The 18,181-nt window shown below is 41.4% G+C and overlaps 1 protein-coding gene across 6 annotated transcripts in view; it reads right to left on the bottom strand.

Moving 5' to 3' along the window:
- Positions 1 to 1,484: 1,484 nt before the first annotated feature.
- Positions 1,485 to 18,181, bottom strand: part of ell2 (elongation factor for RNA polymerase II 2) — a 39,621-nt gene continuing 22,924 nt past the window's right edge. For 3 of the 6 annotated variants that reach the window (XM_046339966.1, XM_046339997.1, XM_046339989.1), the window contains exons 9-13: positions 17,927 to 17,990; positions 17,577 to 17,748; positions 12,063 to 12,107; positions 9,705 to 9,752; positions 1,485 to 4,426 (exon numbers count right to left, since the gene is read on the bottom strand). In XM_046339966.1, the coding sequence (XP_046195922.1) occupies positions 4,310 to 4,426; positions 9,705 to 9,752; positions 12,063 to 12,107; positions 17,577 to 17,748; positions 17,927 to 17,990 (446 nt within the window). In that variant the 3' untranslated portion in view covers positions 1,485 to 4,309. Of the gene's footprint in view, positions 4,427 to 4,760; positions 4,980 to 9,704; positions 9,753 to 12,062; positions 12,108 to 17,576; positions 17,749 to 17,926; positions 17,991 to 18,181 lie in introns of all 6 variants that reach the window. The other 3 variants (XR_006837440.1, XM_046339973.1, XM_046339982.1) reach the window with 3 other exon arrangements.

Below are 18,181 nucleotides of genomic sequence, written 5' to 3'. Positions count from 1 at the left end.
CAGATTAATAGTGAAGATATCAAAATTATGAAATAACATACTGTATGGCAATAATGTAACCAAAAAAGTATCCACCCTTTTCCCTTGATGAGAGCATTGCACACTCCTGGTGTGTGTTAGAGCAGGGTTGGCCACCGCTGCTGCCATAAGGAATAATTATTTTTTTAAAGACTGTACAAAACATTAAGAACACTTTCCCAATATCGAGTTGCATCCACCCTCCCTTTTGCACTCAGAACAGCCTCATTTCGTCAAGGTGTCGAAAGCAATTCACAGGAATCATGGCCCATGTTGACGCCAACGCTTCCCACAGTTGTGTCAAGTTGGCTGGATGTCCTTTGGGTGATGGACCATTGTTGAAACACATCGGAAACTGTTGTGTGTGAAAAACCCAGCAGCGTAGCAGTTCTTGACCCTAACTGGTGCACCTGGCACCTACTACCACCATACCCCATTCAAAGGCACTTAAATATTTTGGCTTGCCCATTCACACTCTGAATGGCACACACACAATCCATGTCACGGCTTAAAAATCCTTCCTCCCCTTCATCTACACAGATTGAAAATGATTTAAGTGAAATCAATAAGGGATCATAGCCTTCACCTGGATTCACCAGGTCAGTCTGTCATGGAAAAAGCAGGTGTTCATAATGTTTTGTACACTGTATTTGATAGCGTGACTGACTGGGTTTGTACCCATCTCATCTGCACAAGGTTGTGTTACGGGAACTAACGCAAGTCCTCAGATCTCAGGAAAGGTTGGTTACTCAAGAGGGTGGTTCACCAAACTACCTCTGCTACAATTCACCCTCCTTTGACCACCTCAGAATCAACCATCAGTCGCTGCACCAATGTGACTGGCTGGATTTGAACCCGGGTCAGTTGTGTCATAAGTCTGCTAGGCCGTAGCGCTAAAGCCTGTAGGCACATCTTCAGGCAAGGTTACTCATCCTGTGGTTCACTGAACCAACTTAGTTACAATAGTTAAGTGAAATATATTATGGAAAATTATTTTCTCAGTCCTAGAATTTAAAATCCCTCAAACATGCATGCATTGCATGTGTGAAAATATTAAGGACATTAAGGCCAACCCCCCAAAAATCCCTGTAAAACCAAAGTCGCTTGTAACTATTCAAAAAAAAAAAACTTTCCATGCGTGCACTAGTGCAGTATCTGCATACCTTAGCACAGATTAAGCCAAAGGGACTCCAGTTTGCTGCTGTTTCACAGTCTACAATTCTAACCAGAAATGTAACTCTTCATTCCATGACAAGTATATTAAAACAGTATGATTTTTCACACTAATCATGATGGAACAAATGTGAAGTCTCAGTAGCCAAAATGATCAAACATTCCAAAGCTTCCAATCACAACTTCATAACCATGGGTTGCATTCATACAGAACTCTTAACCAGGGGTCAAGGCCCATAATCACACGAATATGCAGATGGCTTACAACTGAAAAGAAAGTCTACAATCTTAAATGTAAAGCCAAGTTGACTTTTATTTTACAGATTTAATGCATTTTCAGGTGGGCAGGATCAGTACTCCTTCACAGTCATCTTTCACACCAAAACATTGAGATGTCTTTTAAACACTTGTTTGCCCTTTACAACTTCTCAGTAAGACTGCTGAACTCCAAAGTCACCATTTTGCTGGGAGTGGACCCTGTACTGTAGTAGTCTGCTGGGACTCATGAGTGTCAAGATGCTTCAGAGATCTCCAAAGAAGTATTTTTCATGTCTACAAATCCCTCTAAAACATGTTGAGCTCATGGTCCCTGCAAAGTTTGAATTGTGACTGAAGAGGGCCTTCCTGTTTAAAAAAAGTGACACTACCTCCGCTGCAGAGACCCATCCAACGGAAGCCCCAATCATATGACAGTACTATCAGACCTTACATCATTGGGGCTTCCGTTGGATGAGTCTCTGCAGCAAGAGTGCATAATCCTCAGTTTCTTACTTACAATTTTGGATTTGTCCCCCCCCCCCCTTCCCCCCCAAATTGGAAAGCAGAGAGAAAAAAGTTAAAATAAGTACTAGAATGTTACCCCAAAACAGAAATGTCATCTTCCAGGGAACACATTTTATATCCAGTCTCCAGTATCAGTGCCTCATAAATAAAAGGCTGAACCAGTAATGTAGATATATACCAGAACAGTATTTCACTTTTTGGAGACAAACATTCTAACACAGGTTTGTAAACATAATATTTCCCTTGAGCTCAAGACCTTGTTTATTAATGATATCATGAAATTTTCATCCTTAATCCATGCATTCATCTGTCTGTCAAACTAAATCAGCATGAGTTGAATTCAAAAACTAAAACAGAAATGCTATTCGCAGTTCTTCCATAGTTCTGCTGCACTGACAAAACTGGAATCAAGGAGAAAAGAATACATTTGTCTTTGTAATACAGATTTGTCCTCTGGTATAGATGCATTAATTTATCAAACAGCCCGTTTTCCTTTAAATAAACTGGCGAGTCAATGCTCTAGTCCTTCCAGAGATTGGCTACTCTAGAACAGCCCCCCAATTAAAAACACTCTAGAACAGCCCCCCAATTAAAAACACTCTAGAACAGCCCCCCAATTAAAAACACTAACTTTAGCCAGGTTGATCCTGAGTGCTCTGGCTAGTCAAACAACAACAGACTACAGCAGCTTTTCCCCCCTTTTTTCTATTTGTTTTTTCTTTTTGTTTCAATAAAATTAATGATGCGAGAAATGGCAGTTGACTTTACACGCAAATATTGATATAATAACCATTGATGTAAACTTGGGAGTCACACAATCATATCATGTGGTCCTCCCACTACACCTCGGGAAAGCATACAGTTTATGCTACAGATTAAATAAGGTATTTACTTCACAGGGTGGTGAAAGTGCAGTGATGAGCTTGATGCTCTTTTCCAATAAATATTGAGGGTCTATTCTAGTAACATAATGATAGATGCTTGGCTGCCATTTGACAAATTAAAATAATAAAAACGCTCTCATGTAGGTAGCCTACTATATGCCATTACTAGCATGCCACTACTAGCACTGCACCAGGAGCTGTTGGCTGGAGCGCACATGCCACTGCCAGTGGGCACAGTCGCTCTATAAAACACAACATTTCTCTTACAAAACCATCAGTAGTTGAAAATGCGATGGAGACCAATAACTTTTTTTAAATGTGCACTACGTCATCACACAGACTTTTATCCAACGATTTTATAATATTTGCATGAAAATCAGTCATGAATTGGATGGAAACCTAGCTATTTTCTCACTCTCCCGGGTTCCCCCCGAATCTTACTCCCCCCATTTTACATAGCCTCCCTGACCTTTATTCCTTCTTTGACACACCCCCCCCCAGACAGACACCTCATGCTGGTGTGTGAGACCTGTAGCCAGGTGGTTGTAATTCCCCCATGTAAACTAACACCTTAAGGCACCCTTTTGCACAGAGAGCAGAAACACTGATGTTGCGCAAGGTAGCGCCCCCCTGCTATCAGAGTATGATCCTCCTAAATGTAACCCCCCCATGGCCCTTATAACCCATATTGGTGTTGCGTCTCAATGGTCTAAAGTGGATTCCTCTCCATCTACTTCACCATGAAGGAAGAGGGTGAAGGGAAGATGAGCAACTGCTGACAATTGGGACGATACGTTGGATTTTCTTTTTAACTAGGCAAGTCAGTTAATAACAAATTCTTATTTACATTGACGGCTTACACCGGCCAAACCCGGACGACGCTGGGCCAATTGTGCTCCGCCCTATGGGACTCAAGCAAGGCCAGTTGCGATACAGCCTAGATTTGAACCAGTGTCTGTAGTGACACCTCTAGCACTGAGATGCAGTGTCTTAGACCACTGAGCCACTCGGAATCTTCTCTCGTGTGCAAAATGGCTTCAGAAAGTCAAACACATAAGGCCCATGTTTTTTGCATTGCTTTCGGAAAATATTAACTTTTTAAACAATAAATCATGTGTGGACCACACACAAACACAACTGAACAGTCCAAAATAAATATATATTTTTTAAAACTTAAATACAAGTATAATATTTTCTCTGCTTTCAAAAATAAGTTTATATTTTTGGATAAAGTCCTTCAAAGGCTAGAAGTGTTAAGTATCCCCCTACCCCCACACGCATGTAGTTCCCTTCCTCTAGTCCAGAGTTGTATAATTGAAGAGGAGCTTCAGGAGAAACCATTACGAGAAGGGGGTGGCAGCAGAGACAGGGGGGTCTGAATAAATAAAAGCCAGTTGAAACCCCCTTGCTCCGCACACCCCTTCAACCTGTGTGGTCTTGAAACTGTTGCTCTAGCTCCAGGATTGGGAACTGCGCTGGTCAAAGTCAGCGATGAGGCGCTTGATGTGGGCCAGCTTGTTGTGCAGGTACTCGCAGCGCTGCTTCTCCACCTGGTAGTTTGGGCTGTGCTGCAGGGTGACACATACAAAGAAATTAGACTCCATAATGTTACCTGATATGCAGTGTTGAGAGCCATTCATGAATGTTTTTTTTTTTGTTGCTTGACCGCTCAATGTTCCGGCGCTGTGTTTGGTTTGGTTCATAAAACACAATGCCTTGAACTGTACAGAATGCTTGTTTTGTTAGTCTGCCTCCCTGGACAGCTGTAACCAAGCTAAGCAAAGTCAATAAATCATCTAATGTTACTTTCGGGCCTTACCCAATAATGCAGAGAGAAACAAATTAAAATAATTACGAGGTATAAATGGAAAAATAAATAAATACACCATCAACAGAACACACCAGCAGCATACAATCCTGCATCCCACTGCTGGCTTGCTTCTTAAGCCAAGCAGGGTCGGTCCTGGTTGGGAGACCAGCTGCTGCTGGAAGTGGTGTTGGAGGGCCAGTAGGGGGCAGTCTCTGGTCTAAGGATATCCCAATGCCCTAGGGAAGTGAAGGGGACATTGCCCTGCATAGGGTGCAGTCTTTCGGATGGAACATTAAACGGGTGTCCTGAATCTGTGGTCATAAAAATGGCACTTATCAATGACCATGGGGTCAACACTCATACGATAAGTTCCCAACCTAACGTCATTCCTAATTGGAATCTCACTTCTCTCCACCTGAGAGCGGATGTGTGGTGAGCGTTCTGACAAAAATGCTTGCCGTGCATCACACCGGCGGGTGCTACACATTGGTGGTGGATGAGGGGAGTTTCTCCCTACCATGTAAAGTTACAGAAAAGCACTATATAAATCCAATGAATGATTAAGATTTAGCCTTGGTTAGCCCATTTTTAAAGTCAATAAAGGGATAGTGGGATTTTGGCAATGAGGCCCTTTATCTACTTCCCTCGAGTCTGATAAACTTTGTATACCATTTGTGTCTCAATATCCAGTATGAAAGAAGTTCTAGGTAGTTTCGAACATGCTAGTAGATACCCATAGGCTTCCAGAAACTACCTCTAACATCCTTCATACCGGACAGACACAAAAATGTTATGCACGAGTTCATCGTACTCTGGAGAAGTAGATAAAATGGCCTCATTACCAAAATATCCCTAAATAGTTTGCCAGTAATTAGCGCTGGCCATAATATAATGCATAATGAGTACTTTAGCTAGCCAGCCAGCCAGCCCACCCTTTGGCTGTATTTGTATTTATTATGGATCCCCATTAGCTGCTGCCAAGGCACTTTTCCTGGGGTCCAGCAAAATAAAGGAAATTATACATTTTAAAAATGCCCTCAGGCCTCTACTCTCACATATCTATAACACCAAATCTGTGTGTACATTTGTGTATAGTGCGTATGTTATCATGCGTTTGTATGCATGTGTCCATTTGTGTTGCTTCACAGTCCCTGCTGTTCCATAAGGTGTATTCTCATTTTAAAATCAAATTTTACTACTGGCACAAGTTACTTGATGTGTAGTAGAGTTCCATGTAGTGTAGTAGAGTTTCATGTAGTCATGGTTCTATGTAATACTGTGCGATTTTTGACGTACCAATTCCATGGCACATTGAATTGACACGCAAAACAACGTCGGATTCAAAACTTCTAAATTTAAATTATACAAAATTCTTGCAACCAATAGAATGATACAATCTTCCCAGCTCTGCAGATGTTTCTGCAAGGAGGCAGAGTCATTAGATCATTTATTTTGGTACTGTCCATATGTAGCTCGTTTTTGGTCACAGGTCCGGGAATGGCTGAAGAATTGCAACACTTACCAAAAACTAAACGCTGCATGTAACAATACTGGGTGATTTGAAAAGTCAGTCAATCGATCATTAATATGATCATTAATTTAGCAAAAATGTATATTTAATTTACAATCTGTAGTAGCTATGAGAATAGAAAGGTAGAAGGCTGGGACTTATAACAAGATAACCATTGTAAAACATACAGGGTTTGAAAAATGTATAAAGGTTCAGAAATGTTGTGAAATGGCAGTTACAAATAGAAATCAAACTGGATGCGCATCAGAAATAGAAGGACTAAAAACAACCAATATATAACTATTGTGTCTAAAATATGTATAATCTGAAGGTAGAAGCCAAAGTGTTACTGTTTATTAGTTTACTCCATTTTTTGGGGGGTGGGAGGGGTTGCAGGGAAAAAAAGTATATATTTTTTTAAGTGTATGTTTATATTTTTGGGAGATGTGTAATATAAATACACACACACACACACACACACACAGGGGCAAAAAAGTATTTAGTCAGCCACCAATTGTGCAAGTTCTCCCACTTAAAAAGATGAGGCCTGTAATTTATCATAGGTACTCTTTCTACGTATTCCCCAAGGTGTCTACAGCATTGTGACGTCTTTTTACGCATTTCATAGCCTCATTGCGTAATCATAGCTTCAAACTAATTATATATTAATTATATATATACACACACACATATATATACATACACACATACGTGTGTGTGTGTATGCATGTATATATATACATATATATGTATATATACACACACATATATATACATACATATATATACATGTGTGTGTGTGTATGTATGTATATATATATATACGTGTGTGTGTGTGTGTGTGTGTGTGTGTGTGTGTGTGTGTGTGTGTGTGTGTGTGTATATATATATATGTGTGTGTGTGTATATATACGTGTGTGTGTGTGTGTGTGTGTGTGTATATACATACACATACATATACGTGTGTGTGTGTGTGTGTGGTGTGTGTGTGTGGTGTGGGGTGTGTGTGTATGTATTTCAAGTCTCCCTTCCAAAATGGGTTATGACTCGTGAAGGACAAGTAAACAGCCAGACTTCAACTTCACTCCTGCTGGTGCATGTACACTACCGTTCAAAAGTTTGGGGTCACTTGTGAATGTCCTTGTTTTTGAAAGCACATTTTTTTGTCCATTAAAAAATTGATTAGCAATACAGTGTAGACATAGTTAATATTGTAAATGACTATTGTAGCTGGAAACGGCAGATTTTTCATGGAATATCTACGTATGCATACAGAGGCCCAATATCAGCAACCATCCCTCCTGTGTTCCAATGACACGTTGTGTTAGCTAATCCAAGTTTATAATTTAAAAAAAGGCTAATTGAGCATGAGAAAACCCTTTTGCAACTATGTTAGCACAGTTATAAGCTGTTGTACTGAACTTGTTAGCGACTAGCTCCCTCTGCGGGGATCAAATCAGCGGAAATTTCAAGGGCGCCGCGTATAGTTTTTGATAAAACTCAAACTTTCATTAAAAAACACATTCAAGGTACTGAATTAAAGCTACACTCGTTGTGAATCTATACACCAAGTCAGATTTGTAAAATGCTTTTCGGCGAAAGCATGAGAAGCTATTATCTGATAGCATGCACCCCCAAATTACTGGAACGTCACCTAAAACGACAGATTTTGCGGTAGCCGGCGCTACCCAAAACGCAGAAATAAAATATAAAACATTCATTACCTTTGACGAGCTTCTTTCTTGGCACTCCTAGATGTCCCATAAACATCACTATTGGGTCTTTTTTTCCGATTAAATCGGTCCATATATAGCCAAGATATCGATCTATGAAGACTGTGTAATCAAGGAAAAAACTGAGTTTTATAACGAGACTTCATTTTTAAAAATTAAGTCGACGATAAACTTTCACAAAACACTTTGAAATACTTTTGTAATGCAACTTTAGGTATTAGTAGACGTTAATAAACTATCAAAATGATCACGGGGCGATGTATATTCAATAGCTCCACGTCCTGATATCATGTCCAAATATTTCTCAACCAAAACATCCTGTCGGAGACCGGAAGAAATGAGCTGTCTCTTGTTCGTTTGACCAAGAAACAAAGCCTAGGCAAATGACAAGACTGTTGACATCGTGTGGAAGCTGTAGGAATTGCAATCTCCGCTTCATGTAATTTGTTTTCCCATCAACAATACCGGCAACTGGCGCATTGATATATTTTCCAGTTTTCAGTGATCAGATTTTCCTGTGCTTTTCGATAAAACGCACGTTCTGTTATAGTCACAGCTGTGATTTAACCAGTTTTAGAAACGTCAGAGTGTTTTCTATCCACACATATACTATATTCCTGGCATGAGTAGCAGGACACTGAAATGTTGCGCGAAAAAAAAGCTGCGAAAACGCGCATGATCCATAACAGGTTTTAAAGAAGCAATAAAACTGACCTTTAGGCTAGTTGAGTATCTGGAGAGCCAGCATTTGTGGGTTCGATTACAGGCTCAAAATGGCCAGAAATGTCAGTCTATTCTTGTTCTGAGAAATGAAGTCTACTCCATGTGAGAAATTGCCAAGAAACTGAAGATCTCGTACAATGCTGTGTACTACTCCCTTCACAGAACAGCTCAAACTGGCCCTAACCAGATTGGAAAGAGTGAGAGACCCCGGTGCACAACTGAGCAAGAGGACAAGTACATTAGCGTGTCTAGTTTGAGAAACAGCCTCCTCACAAGTCCTCAACTGGCAGCTTCATTAAATAGTACCCGCAAAAAAAACTAGTTTCAATGTAAACAGTGAAGAGGCAACTCCGGAATGCTTGCCTTCTAGGCAGCGTTCCTCTGTCCAGTGTGTTCTTTTGCCCATCTTCATATTTTATTTTTATTGGTCATTCTGAGATATGTCTTTTTCTTTGCAACTCTGCCTTGAAGGCCAGCATCCTGGAGTCGCCTCTTCACTGTTGAGACTGGTGTTTTGCGGGTACTATTTAATGAAGCTACCAGTTGAAGACTTGTGAGGTGTCTGTTTCTCAAACTAGACACTATTGTACTAATAGCATTTCAAACGTCACTCGCTCTGAGACTTGGAGTGGTTGTTCCCCTTGCTCTGCATGGGTAACGAGGGTGGCTGTTGTCGATGTGTTCCTGGTTCGAGCCCAGGTAGGAGCGAGGAGAGGGACGGAAGCTATACTGTTACACTGGCAATACTAAAGTGCCTATAAGAACATCCAATAGTCAAAAGATATATGAAATACAAAATGGTATAGAGAGAAATAGTCCTATAATAACTACAATTCTTACCTGGGAATATTGACGACTCATTTTAAAAAGGAACCACCTGCTTTCATATGTTCTCATGTTCTGAGCAAGGAACTTAAACGTTAGCTTTCTTACATGGAGAAAGTAAAAGTGCAATGTGCCAACACTTTGTTTTGGAATTATTTAAACCAAATTGAACATGTTTCATTATTTATCTATGTATTATATTAAGTTAAGTGTTCATTGAGTATTGTTGTAATTGTCATCATTACATTTTTTAATCGGTACCGGCTTTTGTTGGTCCTCCAATAAATCGGTATCTGCGTTGGGGAAAAAATATATATCAAAAAATATATATATATTATTATTTTTATTTTTTTAAAGTCAAACTCTAGTTTAAAGCTACAATAGTCATTTACAACATTATCTAAACTGTATTTCTGATCGATTTGATGTTATTTTAAATGGACATTTTTTTCCGCTTTTCTTTAAAACAAGGAATTTCCTATGTGACCTCAAACTTTTGAATGGTAGAGTAGCTAGCGATTAGTGCCATTGCTAATTTATACCACATGTACAGTACAGTCGGGAAGTATCCAGACCCCTTGACTTTTTCCAACTTTGTTACATTACAGCCTTATTCTAAAGTTTCCCCCATCAATCCACACACACAAAGCAAAAACAGAAATCACATGTACATAAGTATTCAGACTCTTTACTCAGTACTTTGTTGAAGCACCTTTGGCAGCGATTACAGCCTTCGGTCTTCTTCGGTATGACGCGATAAGCTTGGCACACCTGTATTTGGGGACTTCCTCCCATTCTTCTCTGCAGATCCTCTCAAGCTATTTTAGGTTAGATGGGGAGTGTCGCCGCACAGCTACTTTCCGGTCTCTTCATAGATGTTCGATCAGGTTCAAGTCCGGGTTCTGGCTGGGCCACTCAAGGACATTCAGAGACTAGTCCCGAAGCCACTCCTGCGTCGTCTTGCCTGTGTGCTTAGGTTCACTGTCCTGTTGGAAGGGTGAACCTTCGCCTCAGTCAGGTTCTGAGCGCTCTGGAGCAGGTTTTCATTAAGGATCTCTGTACTTTGCTCCGTTCATCTTTCTCTCGATCAGGACTAGTCTCCCATTCCCTGCTGCTGAAAAACATCCCCACAGCATGCTGCTGCCACCACCATGCTTCAACATGGGGATGGTGCCAGGATTCTTCCAGACGGGAAGGCCAAGCGTTCAGTCAGACCAGAGAATCTTGTTTCTCATGGTCAGACCGGAGAATCTTGTTTCTCATGGTCTGAGTGTCTTTAGTTGCATCTTGGCAAACTCCAAGCGAGCTGTCATGTGCCTTTTACTGAGGAATGGCTTCTGTCTGGCCACTACAATAAAGGCTTGATTTGTGAAGCTCTGTAGAGATGGTTGTCCTTCTGGAAGACTCTCCCGTCTCCACAGAGAAACTCTGGAGCGCTGTCAGAGTGACCATCGGGTTCTTGGTCACCTCCCTGACCAAGGACCTTCTCCCCAGATTGCTTAGTTTTCAGGGCGGCCAGGTCTAGGAAGATTCTTGTTGGTTCCAAACCTCTTCTATTTAGGAATGGAGGCCATATTGTTGGTACCCTTCCCCAGATCTGTGCCTCAACACAATCCTGTCTCAGAGCTCTACGGACAATTCCTTTGACCTCATGGCCTGGTTTTTGCTCTGACATGCACGGTCAACTGTGGGACCTTAAATAGACAGATGTTCCTTTCCAAATCAATTGAATTTACCAGAGGTGGATTCCAAACAAATTGTAGAAACATGTCAAGGTTGATCAACGGAAACAGGATGCACCGGAGCTCAATTTCGAGTCTCATAGCGAAGGGTCTGAGAACGTAAGACAAACTTTCTTTTTTTTTACCCCTTTCTCACGAATTTCGTGGAATCCAATTGACAGTTAATGTCTTCTCGTCGCTGGAACACCTGTACGGTCTCGGGAGAGGCGAAGGTCGAGAGCCGTGCGTCCAAAACACCACCCAACCAAGCCGCACTGCTTCTTGACACAATGCCCACTTAACCCGGGAAGCCAGCAGCACAAATGTGCCGGGAAGAAACACCATACACCTGGCGACCGTGTCAGCATGCACTGCGCCCGGCCAGCCACAGGACATCCCTGATGGACAAAGCCTCCCCTAACCCGGACGACGCTGGGCCAAATTGTGCGCCGCCCCATGAGTCTCCCGGTTGCGGCCGGCTATGACAGCCTGGACTCGAACCCAGAATCTCTAGTGGTACAGCTAGCACTGCAGTACCTTTTTTTGTATAATTTTATAAAAACCTGTTTGTGTCATTATGGTGTATTGTGTATAGACTGATGAGCAAAAATGTTTTATTTAATCAATTTTAGAACAAGGCCATAATGTAACAAAATGTGGAGAAAGTCATGTGGTCTGAATTCCTTCCGAATGCACTAAGCGTGTAATGCAAAGACTGAAAATGGCTATGCTGCATCGCAAAAACAAGTGCTTGGCCCAAAATTGGGTCTTGACGCAACTACGCAATAAACAGTATTTTGCCTAGCAAATTCAGATTTACACACATTAGCTAGCTAATAGCTCACTGACTAAGTTTGCTATTTAAATATTTGTTTTACTTACTAGTCTCATTTTGTTGTACTCTTTCATCACGTCTTCATGTACCTCCTGCAAAAGTTGAAACAACGTCGCTTTCATTTACATGAGCATGTGTTCCATTGAGACCAGACTTTAAATCTGACCTGGTACTCTTTGGTGTAGACCTAGTTGTTATATGACCTGAGGGGTATACTACAAAGCAGGATCAATGAGGTAGCCAGCTAAATTTGCCTAAATATTTAATTATATATATTTTTTGAAAGACCAGCTTGAAAATGGGCATGGTATAATTGACTCAACAACCAAAAATGCATACAGTGCCTTCAGAAAGTAATCATACTAGAAGTCTTCAAGGATCCAAAAAGTTAGACCCATTTTGAAATGGACCTGGGGGCTTTCCCACCCAGACCCAATATGCATTATTACTTTTTTTTTTCTTTTTTTTTTAGAGACCTGGTCGGATCCAGACCCATTCCGATCAGAGTGCGGGAAGCTGAATAAGTTTAAGCTACTTTACTAAAATAGGAGCTGATAAAGCGTGAGAGGAATGAGACAGGTGCAGCTCTAGCAGGCAGGGGAAGGGCTATACTGTGAGCGAGTGACATGGGGAGCAGGGTGGAAGAGACAGCAACCAACCAAGCAGACTCACGCTACAGTAGACTAATAGCTACCATAGCTAGGTTATTTATCATCAAATATGATTATGTATTATGTCTTGATTGCATCAAACTGGGAAAAGCTAGTTAAGCTAGCTAGGCTAATTGAGTCTGCAGTGCATGCGCATTCTCAGCCTATAGTTTCAAATAAAAAGTCAGAAAATGAATTCTTAAGTCTATTGGGAGAGGGAGGGTTCTAAGCTGACATATGGAATTGTTTTACGATAGCTATATCGTAAAACAGGGTAGCCTAGTGGTTAGAGTGTTGGACTAGTAACCGGAAGTTGCAAGTTCAAAACCCCGAGCTGGCAAGGTACCTATCATTCTGCCCCTGAACAGGCAGTTAACCCACTGTTCCTAAGCCGTCATAGAAAGTAAGATTTTGTTCTTAACTTACTAAAATAAATAAAAATGATCAATAGTCATACTATTCGATTTGGAATTTCAGGACTTTAGGTAAAGATATTTGGAAAAAAAATACAAATGGTCAAATATTGAATTTGGCCTTTACTACTAGAGCCCAGAAAACATTGAAAAACAGAAAAAGGTAAAAAAAAAAAAACAAGGTTTTGAAGTGTTTGGCCTATATTTAGGATATAAAAAAGCGGATAAAAAAAGTGAAATATATTTCAACAGAAAAAAGTCACTTTTTCAGGACCCAGTCTTTCAAAGATAATTCGTAAAAATCCAAATTAACTTCCCAGATCTTCATTGTAAAGGGTTTAAACACTGTTTCCCATGCTTGTTCAATGAACCATAAACAATTAATGAACATGCAACTGTGGACCGGTCATTAAGACATTAACAGCTTACAGACGATATGCAATTAAAGTCACAGTTATGAAAATTTAGAACACAAAAAGGGGCCTTTCTACAGACTCTGAAAAACACCAAAAGAAAGATGCCCAGGGTCCCTGCTCATCTGCGTGAACTATCATTAGGCCTGCTGCAAGGAGGCATGAGGACTGCAGACGTGGCTAGGGCAATAAATTGCTGGCAACAACAACTGACTGAGTTACACCAGGAACACACAATCCCTCCATCAGTGCTCAGACTGTCCCCAATAGGGTGGACTGAGGGCTTGTAGGCCTGTTGTAAGGCAGGTCCTCACTAGACATCACAGGCAACAATGTCACCAATGGGCACAAACCCACCATCGCTGGACCAGACAGGACTGGTAAAAAGTGCTCTTCACTGACGATTTTGTCTCAAAAGGGATGATGGTCGGATTTGTGTTTATCGAAGGAATCAGCGTTACACCGAGGCCTGTACTCTGGAGCAGGATCGACTTGGAGGTGGAGGGTCCGTCATGCTGTGTCACAGCATCATCGAACTGAGCTTGTCATTGCAGGCAATCAATGTTGTGCGTTACAGGGAAAACATCCTCCTCCCTCATGTGGTACCCTTCCTGCAGGCTCATCCTGACATAACCCTCCAGCATGACAATGTTACCAGCTATACTGCTCGTTCTGTACTTGATTTCCCGCAAGACAGGAATGTCAGTGTTCTGCCATGGCCATCGAAGAGCCCGGATCTCAGAACTTGCAGGTGCCTTGGTGGAAGAGTCGGTTAACATCTCACAGCAAGAACTGGCAAATCAGGTGCAGTCCATCAGGAGGAGATGCACTGCAGTACTTAATGCAGCTGGTGGCCACACCAGATACTGACTTACTTTTGACCCCCACCCCCCCTTCCCCTTTTGTTCAGGGACACATTATTCCACGTCTGTGGAACTTGTTCAGTCTCTCCCTCTCCATTTTTTGGGGGCACTAAAAACAGTCTCATATACTTCCATTCATGTCTTCAACTGGTACTGGGGGACCTTCAGACGAGTCTTGTGAGTGTCCTAGAGCAAGCCTCTGGCTTGGTGGACTCACTAAGCACAAATGCATATTTTGTAAATAATCTGAGTGTTGGAGTGTGCCCCTGGTTATCCTTAAATTTTAAAAACAAGGAAATGGTGCTGTCTTTTAAGTAATTTATACTTTTACTTTTGATACTTAAGTATATTTTTACTCAAGTAGTATTTTACTGGCTGACTTACTTGAGAAACTTTATATTAAAACAAATCTATACTTTTTCTCAAGTATGAAAATTGGGTACTTTCTCCACCACTGCATATTTGTGAGAGTCTCATCAAGTTAGTAGGCGCTAAGGATGATTGATAACTTATGATTGGCCAACAACAAGCTACACACCCAACTCATGAAAAAGCAAGAGCATCAACATAACATATCTAATTTCTCTCTCCCCCGCTACTGCAGCAGTCTCGTTCGGATCTGTAAGAGCCCTTCCGGACAAGTCAGTTCAAATTACACATACCTGAGACAATCATATTAGATCCAATCCAGACCGGTGACATTTATAATTCTGGATCCGGACCATTTCGGGTATTTAGGCAAATGTGGATCCGTGAAGACTTCTAATTTATACCCCTCGACTTCATACCCCTTAAATTTCACGTTGTTTTACAGCTTGAATTCAAAATGGATTATTTCTCTGAGATCTACACACACATAATACCCCATAACGACAAAGTGAAAACATGCAAAAAATATTTAGCCAATTAACTGAAAATTAAATGCATAAATCCAAATTTACATAAGTATTCACACCCCTTTGCCATGATACTCCAAACTGAGCTCCAGTGCATTTAATTTCCTTTGATTATCCTTGAGATGTCACTACAACTTGGAGTCCACCTGTGGCCAATTCAATTGTTTAAACATGATTTAGAAAGAAACACGTCTAATAAAAAAAAAAAGGTTTGAGCAAAAACTATACCATTGAGATCTACGGACAGCTCCTTGGACTTCAAGATATAATTGTGATGAAGCATAAATCTTGGCAAATGTTTAAAACAAGTTCTAGAATGTTGAAGTACAGTAGTCTATATCATTGTGAAATAAAAATAAATAAATATGGAACTACACAGACTCCGCATAGAGCTGGCCATCGGACCAAACAGGCAAGAAAGACCTTTATCAGGAAGATGACCAAGAACACAATGACCACCCTGACAGAACTACAGAGTTCCTTGGCTGAGATGGGAGAACCTGCCAGAAGGACAATCTACAGCACTTCACCAATCTGGGCTTTATGAAAAAGTGGCCAGACAGAAGCCACTCCTGAGAAAAAGGCACAACTGGAGTACGCAAAAAAGGCCAGTGAAAGACTCCGATGATAAAAGCAAAAGATGATGGTAAAAAGTTTCTTTGGTCGAACACAAAGCATTATGTCTGGAGAAAATCTGGCACAGCTCATCACCTGTCAAACACCGTGAAGCATGATGGTGGCAGCATCATTCTATAGGGATGCTTTTCAGCGGCAGGGACTGGATGATGAATGGAGCCAAATACAGTCACTGACTCTCTTGCACTGGCTCTATGCACACTCACTAGTCTCTACCCACACATACTACACTGACACTCCCACACACTGTTGCTACTCTGTTAAATATCCTGATTGCCTCATCACTTTTACACTTACATAATGTATATACACTGTATATTGACTCGGTACTGATACGTTGTATAGCCTCGTTATTGTTATTTTATTGCGTTAAATAAAAAAATAAAAAAAAGGAAAAGCTGTCTTTTTAACTCTGCATTGTTGGAAATGGACTCATAAATAAGCATATCATGGTAGTCTCCACCTGTATTCAGCACGTGACCAGATCTTGACGAGATCCTGCTTCAGAATGCAAGTGAATGGGGCAAAGATTTACGTTCCAACAAGAAAATGACAAAGCATAATGAAATGAGTTTCCATGGCCGTGCAGCCACACAAGCCTAACATCACCATGCCCAATACAAAGTGTTGGCTGGAGTGGTGTAAATCTCACCGCCATTGGACTCTGGAGCAGTGGAAACGCATTCTCTGGAGTGATGAATCACGCTTCAACATCTGCCCATCCGACAGATGAATCTGGTTTGGCGGATGCCAGGAGAATGCTACCAGCCCGAATGCATAGTGCCAACTGTAAAGTTTGGCGGAGGAGGAATAATTGTCTGGGGCTGTTTTTCGTGGTTTGGGCTAGGCCCCTTAGCTCCAGTGAAGGGAAATCTTAACCTAACATAAAATGACATTCTAGACGATTCTGTGCATCCAACGTTGTGGCAACAGGTTGGGGAAGGCCCTTTCCTGTTTCAGAATGACAATGCCCTGGCGCACAAAGCGAGGTCCATACAGAAATTGTCTGTCGAGATCGGTGTGGAAGAACTTGACTGCCCTGCAGAGCCCTGACCTCAGCCAGATTGAATATCTTTGGGATGAATTGGAACGCAGACTGAGCCAGGGTCAGTGCCTGACCTCACTAATTCTCATGGCTGAATGGAAGCAAGTCCCCGCAACAATGTTCCAACATCTCGTGGAAAGCCTTCCCAGAAGAGTAGAGGCTGTTTTAGCAGAAGGGGGGGGGGCAACTCCATTTAAGGCCCATGATTTTGGAATGAGATGTTCGACAAGCAGGTGTCCACAGACTACGTGACAAAGTATTTCATTTACAATACATTTACAACATTTCTAAAAACATGTTTTCACTTTGTCATTATGGGGCATTGTGTGTAGATGGGTTAGAAAAAACAAATGTAATCCATTTTACATTCAGGATCTAACAACAAAATGTGGAATAAATCAAGGGGTGTGAATACTTTCTGAAGAAACTGCATCAGCTTGGAGAAGGACATGCTCAGATATCCAGGCACTGTATCCAAGTTCAGCTTTCTTAAATTAACCAGAAAATCAATAGTAATTTCTGGCTGTTTAATGAAATTAGCTGGCTAACTCATTGAACCTGCATTGTAGTATACCCCTCAACTTATGTGGCATAGATCGTTGTGTTTTGGCCTGGTAACTGTGGTGTAGTTTGTTATAATCTGACCTGGTACTCTTTGGTGCCAGGCGGCAGCCTCCTGCACTGAGCGTCTAGCTGGGTGAAGTGGCGAGTGATCTTCTCCACACGGGCATGCAGGTTGCGGTACTCCTCATACTCTGCATTGAAGTTGTCCTTGTAAGTCTGCCTCTGGTCCATGGACACCACTGTCATGTACTTACTGTAACGGGACAGCAGCACAGGACAGTGACACACACACGTGCCATTCAATTGTATTTCAGAGGGCTAAAAGGGGGTACCATCCCAAAAAAGGTTGATTGGCAGCAGTGGCATTCTTATGGAAGCTTCATGTTCAACATAGAACAAAGAGGATTAAGTCAGTAAATAAAAGTACTCACCATATGTAATCTGGCATCACAGTGGTGGAGGAATCTGTGGAGTGGACTGGCCTCTTTTTATTTTCTGGGAAATAACAAAGACAGACAATTACATCAACTGACATCAGAACAGCTCTCTTTACTAGCCTTAAAATAATGACTAGCACCCCCTCCCCACAATTATTTGTTGTTGTACACTAATACTCGCACTTGACGCGGTTCCCTCTTACTAGCTCTAAATTTGCTGAAAGCTACTATGAGGAAAAATGTATTTAC

Source organism: Oncorhynchus gorbuscha, linkage group LG03 (assembly GCF_021184085.1).
Source record: "Oncorhynchus gorbuscha isolate QuinsamMale2020 ecotype Even-year linkage group LG03, OgorEven_v1.0, whole genome shotgun sequence".
Classification (NCBI taxonomy): Eukaryota; Metazoa; Chordata; class Actinopteri; order Salmoniformes; family Salmonidae; genus Oncorhynchus; species Oncorhynchus gorbuscha.
Note: the sequence above shows the minus strand (reverse complement) of the source record. Positions and strands in the feature narration are given on the sequence as shown.